The sequence below is a fragment of the Anopheles darlingi genome, chromosome 3 (assembly GCF_943734745.1).
Source record: "Anopheles darlingi chromosome 3, idAnoDarlMG_H_01, whole genome shotgun sequence".
Taxonomy (NCBI): domain Eukaryota; kingdom Metazoa; phylum Arthropoda; class Insecta; order Diptera; family Culicidae; genus Anopheles; species Anopheles darlingi.
In genome coordinates, this window is record NC_064875.1 from 62,417,042 (window position 1) to 62,427,041 (window position 10,000).

The window sequence follows — 10,000 nt, forward strand, 5'->3', positions numbered from 1 at the left end:
CGTCGTCCTTGCTGCCGTCGCCACCGTTCGTTTCGTGGCCAGATCCGTCAAGTCCGTTTTGCGGTCCGGGTGTAGAGAAAGGCTGGCCACTCTCACGGTGGTTTGGGTGAGTTGCTCGGGCGACAATAGCGCAAGGGTGATAGTCAATCACGAGCGGTCAAAGGTGCTGTTGATCGATGTCTTCACGGTACTGCTGATTGACTGTTCGCATCTATTTGTTCCTGCTCGACACCAGCACCACTATTTCCTTGCCGCTGTAGATGTAACTTGCTGGTTTACGTATCGCCACGAACCGCCATACCTTCCTCCACGCACGAGCTACGTGCAGTTCCTCTAGGTGCTGGCCCGTTTTCTCATACTTGTTGGGTAGCGCCGGTGCGCCGGAGAATCTCCGTGGCAAACGATTGGACACACTCAACTAGAACCCGTCGTTCCGCCGCTACTAAACAACACTTTTGCCAGACCACCGTGTCGTCTCTCCTCGGCGAGACACGCAATTATCAATCGATTTCTCATCCGCTCCCTGCTGGCCTCTAGAGCTCCTCTAATGTTGGCGAATCGGAAGCATACACCTGGAGGGCAGGCCGGTCGATAACAGCATTCAAGCCAACTATTGCGTAGTTTCGGCCGCGTGGCGTGGTAATTTGATTTCACTATTTTCAATTATTTAATTGCCATCACAGCTTGAACTCCAATTTTTTACGAGTCTCGAAATGTTTTTACTTCCCCTCCACATTGCCACTTTCCTCTTCGTGCACGATCGACGATCGAATACTGCACTGTTGACCAGGGGTTCCGGTTCAGCTGAGAATACGTTTCTAGCGACTGCAACAGACCGGAATAAGAAGCAAACGTATTGTAAAATCGGGTTTTAATCTACACCAGTGATTTTAGTTGTTTTATATTCTTTTTATTGAACCCCCCCGGCACAAGTGGGCCCTTTAAACAGTTCAGCATAAAACCCGCTAGAACTGGCAACACTGCCCAAGGTTCCTAGACACTTCTGAAAATTCCGGCTTATTTTCAAAGTCGAAAACAGCGATTTAAAAAAAGATCTATCAACCTGTGAGACTTACGCGTGATTCATCAATCACCTTTAACACCATGTTCCTTTGTATTTACGCTTCTTTTGCAGAGGGCTTCCTCACAGCTTGCACCTTCGACTACCTGTCTCAAACATTCGACAACCGCATGTTCGTCGGCACGATTTTCACGTTCAGCTACGTACTACCGATGAGCCTCATCATTTACTACTACAGCCATATCGTGAAGCATGTGGTCAACCACGAGAAAGTACTTCGTGATCAGGCGAAAAAGATGAACGTGGAATCGCTACGATCGAATCAGAACAAAAACGATTCCTCCGTCGAAATTCGTATTGCCAAGGCCGCCATTACGGTGTGCTTCCTATTCGTTGCCTCCTGGACGCCTTACGCGGTGCTGGCATTGATTGGTTCGTTCGGCGACAAAAGCCTGCTTACGCCAGGAGTAACCATGTTCCCGGCCTGTGCCTGCAAGTTTGTTGCCTGTCTCGATCCCTACGTGTACGCCATCAGTCACCCCAGATACCGCATCGAGCTGCAGAAGCGTCTGCCATGGTTGGCTATCACGGAAACGTTGCCGGCGGAAACGGCCACCACGTGTACAGAGCCGGAAGGACAGACTGCCACGTAATGGGAGCGGTAATTCACCGATGGGCCAAGGATATCGACAAGCGCTAAGTTTAACGGACTACGACTAGGATATTACCGTTTTACAGTGTTTCTAAATTGTTTAAATGCTTTCTTTCTCGAATCTATAACAAAACATTTAATAAATAAATTGAAATGCAATCTATCTGAGAAGCAGTCCAATGATTCTTGCACGATACTCCGTGCGTAAAGTTATGCGCTGCAGTGTACACATAGATTGTTGTACAAACCTTGGTTCATTATTTTCCGCGTGTTTGAAAAGCCTGAAGTCGAAGATGTGGTGATCGGTTTCCGTGGATATTTAGGTTAAATTTAAGGTTTAGTTGGTGTCCCTAGCTTAGTTTCATTCTTTTACACACCCATTTTGTACATTTCATACAGTGTGTAGTCGAAGCAATCATGGTAAGCAACGGCTTTAAATGATGTAACTCAGAACAAATCCCACAAATCAAATGCGAAAAAACTGTTTCAATTGCATGGGAATAAACCTTCCGCAGGATTTGGAAGGCAGCGAGTTGTCGGCGTTAGAAGAGCAACTCTTCTCATCACTCCATCATACGTTCGATGAGTCCGCGAACCAGGACGGTAACATGCAGTGGCCCCAATCGTTCGTCGGAGCTACCTCCACGCCGTCTAGGGTTGTCTCGAACACGGCGATCGTGAATATCCAACCGAGGGCTTCTAAAATGAAACGCTACTGGGCACCCAACACTCCACAGCAACCTGCGCGTCCCTTTTTATCATCCAACAGAAACAAGACTGAAGCGCGAGTGTTCCCTAAGAGTGCTACCGATTCGATCCAACCGATGGCCGCAAATCCACGACAACAAACCGGTACACAGTTAACTAGCACCGATCACAGCACTGGCGAACCGAAAAGATCATTCATTGTCCCCTACCAATCGCTGTTGGGCAATTGTTTGCAGAGAAATTCCGGTACCAGCGGTAATGATGCAGGCAATTCCGCCACGAATGCCGCACAAAGTCCTGGGACGAAGGAAAAGAAACGAAAGAAGAAACAGTCTCCGAAACACCCAGTTGAAAAGAGGCTGGCAAGTTTGGTAAATCTGGTCGAAGGGAGTGAACAGAGGGAGGTTACTAAGCAGCGAATCCAAGCGAAGAAAAGCAAAGCAACCACAGTGCGGAACAAATTAGCGGATAAAGTTGGATCTAAGCTACGAGTTGTTGCCGAAATTTCGCTCGATTCATCGGAAGATGAAGCGAAACCACCGTCGAGAGCGACCAAACTGAAACCGAGCAGTGTTCCTCCGTCAGATGAGGACACGACCGACGTTGAGCTCATCCCTGCACCTCCACCGCCCAAAATCTGCATCGATTGCAGCGATGATGAGGTGGCTCAGGACAGTTTCGTTTTGCCGAAATCGAAGAGAACCAAGAAGAAAAAAGGACCAATGACAGCAACCTCACCGCGCTGTCTTAGCCCTTCAAACAGCTCGATCATGTCCGACGACTTCATTGGCCACAACGATCGCTCTCGCTTGAACGATAGCTTTGCCGAATCTATTCCCAACGACGATGAGTTAGAAACAGAATGTTTGCTGAGAGAATCCCTTCAAGCCAATACGAAATCCAGATCAATAACCAACAAACGAGCCCCTTCGGTTTCGTCGGACGGTACCATTGGCACAGGTAGCGATGTCACTGACCAAGATAGGAATACGAGTCTAGATACAAGCAGCAGTAAAACACCGAAAGAAGCTCTTTTATCTACGCCTCGTATAACCGATCAACCAGACGAAATATCAGGAGGTAACCCACAGCTTGGCAAACCATCGCAAACTGGCGAGGAGATGGTTTCAAAAGCTAAAAACAAATCGAAGAAAGCTGCTGCTATCAACACCATCATTCGATCAAAATCTCACTCTCCAGCATCACATGGAACAATCGCCGAGGATCAAATGATTGAAGAAAACAATGACACGGCAAATGCTCCTATCGTAGAGCAACATCCTATTCCGAAAGGGAAAACAAAATCTAAAAATAAAGCCAATCAATCTTTTACGGTAGAACGAACCGATGCAGCGGCAGTCCCCATTGGCAAAACTGCATCAAAACCATCCGTGCGCTCAAAGCATGACACGGAATCGGAAAGCATGTATCAGGAGATTTCTAAAATCGGTACCAAGAAGAAAAACGACACTGTGTGCTACGACGACAGTAGTATTTCATCGGAGAGCGATTACAACATAACTTTGATCAGCAATAAATCATCAGCAACTCCAACGGAATCGAAAAAATGTGGCTCTGGAAATGAAGCAGCCATCAGTTCCACAGTTCTCGATCGCATAGAAGATGTTTCCTCCGAGAGTGACATTGAAGAGTTTCTCCAACGATCCTCCAAAGAGCCTGTTGTTTCAAAGAACAAACCAACAGCAGAATCGGCCAAGGCATCCAAAAAACGGTCGACAGGAACTAAGAGAAGAAGAAAGTATAACTCTGAAAACCTTTCCGACGAAGAGTTTGCCTGCATGCTAACAGACATAATTCAAGCTGTATCAGATGGCGACGACGACGATGACGAGGATGATCTTGAATTCGAGGATCAAGATATTGAGCAACCAAATCAGGCACCAGATCAGAAAGCAGCTATAAGTGCAGTAATTGAACTAAGTCCTGAAGCTTCCTTCGAGCCGCAGCAACCAGCAGCGGAGGAAAAAGGAAAGAAAAAGAAGCGTCGCAAAGTTGCAGCCAGTGCCACTACTGTTACCTTAAGCGATACAGATGATGATGTCGTGGAAATTTCGGATGTAAGCACTCTGCAAGAAGAAATGGATGATTCGTCTTTCCTACGGGATGACACTCTGATGACGGGAGAAACGAGTAGACCAGGTTGGAACAAGGAAATGCACCTCTTCTATAACAGCTCAAAAACAGAGAGTCAATTCTGCATGCGGCGTGTAATGGATGATATGCCACGTAAATACCTTGATTACAATGTCACAATATTTTGTATCGAGGATTGATTTTTATTTGCCTTTTTTCATTGTCCAGGTGAAGCAGACCAGTGGAAAATCATCGATAAGGATCGATATCCGGATCCTCCAAAACGAGGTAAACCTTGTCACAATTGCGGAGAACAAGGCCACCTGCGTTACAAATGCCAAAATGCTCCTAAGCCTCTCGTCTGTCGTATATGCGGCAAACAAGGTCACCATGAACCACGCTGCCCGATGACTATTTGCCTAAATGTAAGTGCTCTCTGTGCAGACACTTCAGTGGCAGCTAATCTTTTTTGTCATCTATTTTAGTGCGGTAGTCGTACGCGTTCCTTCGTTTACGACTGTGCCAACTGTCGGCCAAACTTGAGGAAAAAGTGCCATATTTGCGGTATTCTAGGGCATTCCGCCACCATGTGTCCTGATAACTGGCGGCGATATCACAGCACGGTAAGTTATCCTAGCTGCTTAGTTCCACAAAAACGTCGCCCGCATAATGTCCAACCAAACGCATGGACTTCGGGTTCTCGAGCGCGATAGCACCGCATCGCAATTGAAGGGATCTTGACATCCCTTTGGCAACTTATCAACAAACATACATAACAGCCTATCGCGTGCCTTGTAACAAACGATTCAACTTAAGCCTAACGGGGACGGTGATCATTAGTAGAAGAAGGCTGTCGAGTATCAGGTAAGTAACCAGGTAAGTATTCATACAAGTGATCGAGAGGCTCTTGGAGCCCGAAAATATACAGTGGAAATTCGACTGCCCCGATTGTCCGCTCCGATCTCTGTTAGCTTGTCCAGGTTCTCGTTGGTTACAAACGGCATGCGGTAGGCGTGTTTTGCTTGTGATACGCTATAATGTCCTTTCCTCGGATCTTACATTTCCGTTTCACGCACGTGGTGTAACTACTGTCACGGGTTTGCCGCATGCTCACAGACCGAGGACAATGTTCCGCTGGTACAAAAGTTCAAGCGAAACAACAATGCGAAGCAATGCAGCATTTGTGGCCGAACAAACCATCAGGCTCACAATTGCTACGTGCCATCACGCATCTTTAGTTGCCCTATACCGTCGGAGAACGTTCATTCGTACAGACCGATCTACCCTTTGGACAGCAGTGCAAGGAAGTCGTGTCCCCCAGAGGCCGGATCAAGATCGAAACAGTCCGATGTGCAAGCCGGACAACAGGAATCTGTAGTTAGTTTGCCCGACTATGAGGCAAGCAGTTGTGAATTACATCTCGAAGTGCTTGTCGAAAATCCGAATGGATTCTACCATCGTTTTGTGGAAACAATGGGTCTGCGCCAGGAACCACCAGATCGGGGTGAACAGATGATCGTCACAGGAACTAAAGATTCCGAAACAGATGAGCAACAGCAGCATCGCGGTTTAAGGGTTTTCCAGCGCAACAAAAAGTCCAAAAACGATGGCCATTCGTCCAGCACAGTTGGTGCAACTACAAATGATCAGCAAAAAGAAACACCTGTTTATGTGAAAGAAGAGACCGGTGGGATACTGGAGGAGATTAAACCAACGGTAAAAAAGGACGATGATCCTACGGAAGTGGTAACACTTCCCGAGGCAAGCATTACGGAAGATTCCAACTACAGTTTCTCTGAGCTCCTGCCTCCTGAGGACAGCGAGGGGCAGCTTAGCATGGCAACGATTACCACCCCATCAACCGAACCTCCCCAACCACAATCTGTAGGCGCGGACCATCCAAAAGAGCAACTCGATTTCATACCGCTTAGTGGTCCCAGCGAACAGTCAGATTGTAACGTGAGCCATGTAAAACCCCATGACGAATCCTCGGATAAAAAACTAGTGGAATCAGCCATTGCTAACCAGCCTACGTCAAATGCAAAAATTTGTCTCAGCAAGGAGAATGCAAAACTACTGCTGTCACTTCATGGACAGGAGTTTCTTCAGTTGGCTAGGGTGAAACACGAGGTGACGCTAATGATTACATTTGAATTGGTAGGCAACGTATTACATGTAGGTGGTTCAGCGGCCCAGCAGGATGCCTTCCGTTCGGAGTTGGTACAATTCCTAAAGGAACAAGAACTTTCGGCATACAACAAAAAGATGATTGTCATATCTAGCATACCGAAGAAATCTAGGAGAGCAGTCCGGCATATTACTTTGTTTTTCGAGCAGCTGCTGAAGCCATTTGATAGCGTTAAGAACCTTTTCGATCGCTATGTACACGCCCAGCAAAGCGGTTTGCAGTTGCAGGCGTGCGAAAAGGCACGCAGAACCTTGAACATGGTCCTGTTCGGTGTGTATGGTATGCGAGAGGGTCGAACGCGGATGAATCAGCTGATCAAGCAAGTAGCCGTACTCAAGAAGAAGCAACCGAAAGAGGAGCTCGATCCAAGTTTGCGCCAAGTCATAAATGAACATATGGTCTATATTTTTAGCCCTTATGATCACGGCGATTACAAACAAATCTTTATCGAGTTTCAACGCCTCCATCAACTGCAGCAACTGAAGAAATTCACCTTTGTGGAATTAGGTTTGCCGGATCCAATCTTCTCCGACATTTCCCTTTATCCAATGGTACAAGACGAAGAAGAGGATTCCAAAGGGAATGACTTCGCTTCACAGTTTGTAGAAATCGTAAACCCTCAGAACACCAGGGAATACAACGAAAAACTTATGAAACGCCACAAAGTACCGTCTCTTGCGAATAAGCTTGCCCTTCACATTACCATTCATTTCAAGAGGCTCTTGAAGAGTTTCGATAGTGTCAAAAATATGTTCCAGCGCTATGTACGTTTTCAGCAGGAGGTAATACAATCGAAAGAAGTAGAAAAGGCACGTATACAACTGAACATGGTCCTATTTGGTGTGTACGGTATGCGTGAAGGACGAAAGCGCATGAGTCAGTTGATCCAAGCGGCGGGCACACTCAAAAAGTCTACTGAAACGATCGACCCAAGTTCACAAAAAGCCATAAATGAAAATTTGGCATATATCTTCAGTTCGTATGATCATGGCAACTATACCAACATCATTGCCGAGTATCAGCAGTTGAGGAAGCAGCAACGATTGAGCAAGATTACCGCGAAGGATATGGGTTTAAAGGGTCGTATTGCCTTGACAGCATGTCACTACTTTCCGACGAAGAAAATTAAACTACCAGATGCGATGGAGATAAGCAATCTGGAAGAAGAAGATGATGATGATGATGATGAAGACGAAGAAGTCGACGGAGAAGTGGAGCAGCAACAAGAACTACAGCAGCCAAACAATTCGAATGGTGACCACGATCCTAAGGAAGAGTCTCTCATTCTGAACACGTTCGATCAGATGATTGATCCTCAGAGGCTGGAGTGGTTGGATCGTGCTTCTCGCAACCATGGCAACGAAGAAGATTATCAAATGCCAGTACATCTACCACAACTGGTCGAGAATATTCTCTTCTCGAATTGTTCATTCGCTGCAGCACAGCGTCAACAGCAGCAACAACAACACCAACAACAGCAACATTATCAGCACCAGCCCCAACATTATCGGCATGACCGTTTTGCATCGATGAGAGCAGCCAGCAACGGCGGTGGTGGCGGTCGTGGATATCATCGTGACAATAGTCAGCGTTCAAATTCTTTCACACAACCAAACCCACGACGGCCATCCCCCAAATTGCGGCAGATAATGGCGGAACAGGAAGATAAAATACTCCGCTGCCTTCGTCTGGCTCACTGTAACAGAAGAATGAGGCACCTGACCGATCGGATTGATTTCATTAGTAAAAGAGCACAGAAGGGTCCTCTGCGTCTCATTGATCGGGTGGAACTCGATAAAATACTCCATACTTTGTCCAACAAAAGGCAGCCAATGCAAACGGCCAATCGGGGGCGTCGAGTCAATGCACGTTGTACACCAAATTACCGACATTCTTACTAGCGAAATATTGAAATGATCCGGTAGGTAGTTAGGTACCCCATACGATTCACGGCAGGGATAGGGTTCGGATAATTATGCTGCTAAAATAAGATCGCCACGGATATCACGGGTCGTGAACCATGCGTCAAGGGTTGTGTGACAAGGTTCGAAATATAAACGTCTTGTATATTAAAAAAAAAAAACAAATAAGCGTCTTCTTAACGATGTAACGTAATGTATGATGACAATGGTATTGATAATTGGTGCGTTTTAGAGCCCGATTTGTGCCTGGACTATTGTTCACTCACGTGCTCTCCGACTCAATAGGCGGCAACTGATCCGTTGCGTTGCCGTTGTCGATGTACTCCACCACGTAGTAACCGGGACCATCACAGCTAGCCATGTGTTGCTTTTTGAAAGTGCGTGTTGGAAACTCCTGACCACACTTGGCGCAACGTTCTTCTTGTTTCTGCAGTGAACATAAATGTACGAAAGTAGCAAAAAATAGATTAAAAAAGCGTTCTTCAGTCATCAGAATCATCTTTCCACTAGCCCAATACATCTTCCGTTGGGATACTTACGCGCATCGCTCGAAACTGTCCCATAAGCAATCCTTCGGTTGGCTTGACGCGTACGTTCGTATGCTCGCCGTGCACCAGAAACATATGTTTGTTGTAGTGGAAGTGAAACTTGAAGTCTCGATCGCAACAGATGTAGTTCTCCCTGTCAAAGAGTTCAGCATACGGCGGAATGAGGCTCACTCTTACCTCTCAAGTAAAATCTAGATGAATCAAACCTACACTCTTTTCCTACATACCTATAGGTAATACACCTATGTTCATCAAAGTCTTGCTGCGTGAGGAATGCCGAGAGGCAGGTACCACACTGTTGGTCTTTTGGATTTAGATGGTGCGCCTTGTGATCATCGAGCTTACTGCGCGTGTTGTACGACTGCAGGCATATGTCGCACACGAAATAGGTTTGAATCTACGGTAAATAGAATAATGCAAAGTTAGGTGCTGGAAACTCCGCTCCGATAACGCTAGGTATCGATCGATAGATTACGTACGTTGTGTTGCTTTTCGATGTGCATCCGCAGTTTATCCTTACGACAGTACGATTGGCTACAGTAGTCACACTTATACCGGACCTCCTGATGGACGCTCTTGGTATGCCGGCTCAGATGCGTTTGCGACTTGAAACCGAACTTGCATACACTGCACATGTAGGTACGGGTGTCCGTGTGCGATTTGACGTGCTGGTTAAGCTCGTTTTTGGTTTTAAACAGTAACCCACAGTCGGGACACTTCACCTCAAACACCTTCAGATGGGCCTGCTTGATGTGGAGGAGCTTCTCCGGTTTCGTATAGTACTCGAGCGGGCAATAATCGCACTTGAACTGGCGCTTCTGATCGTGCCTGGTACGGTGCATATCCAGCGCAAACTTTTGCTCAAAG

At 46.6% G+C, this 10,000-nt stretch overlaps 3 protein-coding genes across 4 annotated transcripts in view; 1 reads left to right on the top strand and 2 right to left on the bottom strand.

Moving 5' to 3' along the window:
* The window catches only part of LOC125958062 (E3 ubiquitin-protein ligase sina), a 3,896-nt gene extending 2,892 nt beyond the window's left edge, over positions 1-1,004 (bottom strand). The window contains exon 1 of the mRNA XM_049691180.1: positions 1-1,004. This exon is cut by the window's left edge and continues 2,892 nt beyond it. The gene's annotated coding sequence lies outside the window, so the exon portion shown is untranslated.
* LOC125958037 (opsin, ultraviolet-sensitive-like) overlaps positions 1-8,746 on the top strand; it is a 12,789-nt gene extending 4,043 nt beyond the window's left edge. The window contains exons 1-5 of one of the 2 annotated variants that reach the window (XM_049691129.1): positions 1,962-2,093; positions 2,189-4,628; positions 4,704-4,900; positions 4,961-5,098; positions 5,592-8,746. In XM_049691129.1, the coding sequence (XP_049547086.1) occupies positions 2,091-2,093; positions 2,189-4,628; positions 4,704-4,900; positions 4,961-5,098; positions 5,592-8,564 (5,751 nt within the window). In that variant the 5' untranslated portion in view covers positions 1,962-2,090 and the 3' untranslated portion in view covers positions 8,565-8,746. Of the gene's footprint in view, positions 1-1,135; positions 2,094-2,188; positions 4,629-4,703; positions 4,901-4,960; positions 5,099-5,591 lie in introns of those variants that run through there. The other variant, XM_049691130.1, reaches the window with a different exon arrangement.
* The window catches only part of LOC125958044 (PR domain zinc finger protein 5-like), a 2,694-nt gene continuing 1,343 nt past the window's right edge, over positions 8,650-10,000 (bottom strand). The window contains exons 3-6 of the mRNA XM_049691148.1: positions 9,613-10,000; positions 9,361-9,530; positions 9,125-9,266; positions 8,650-9,012 (exon numbers count right to left, since the gene is read on the bottom strand). The exon at positions 9,613-10,000 is cut by the window's right edge and continues 129 nt beyond it. Of these exons, the coding sequence (XP_049547105.1) occupies positions 8,848-9,012; positions 9,125-9,266; positions 9,361-9,530; positions 9,613-10,000 (865 nt within the window). The 3' untranslated portion in view covers positions 8,650-8,847. The remainder of the gene's footprint in view (positions 9,013-9,124; positions 9,267-9,360; positions 9,531-9,612) is intronic.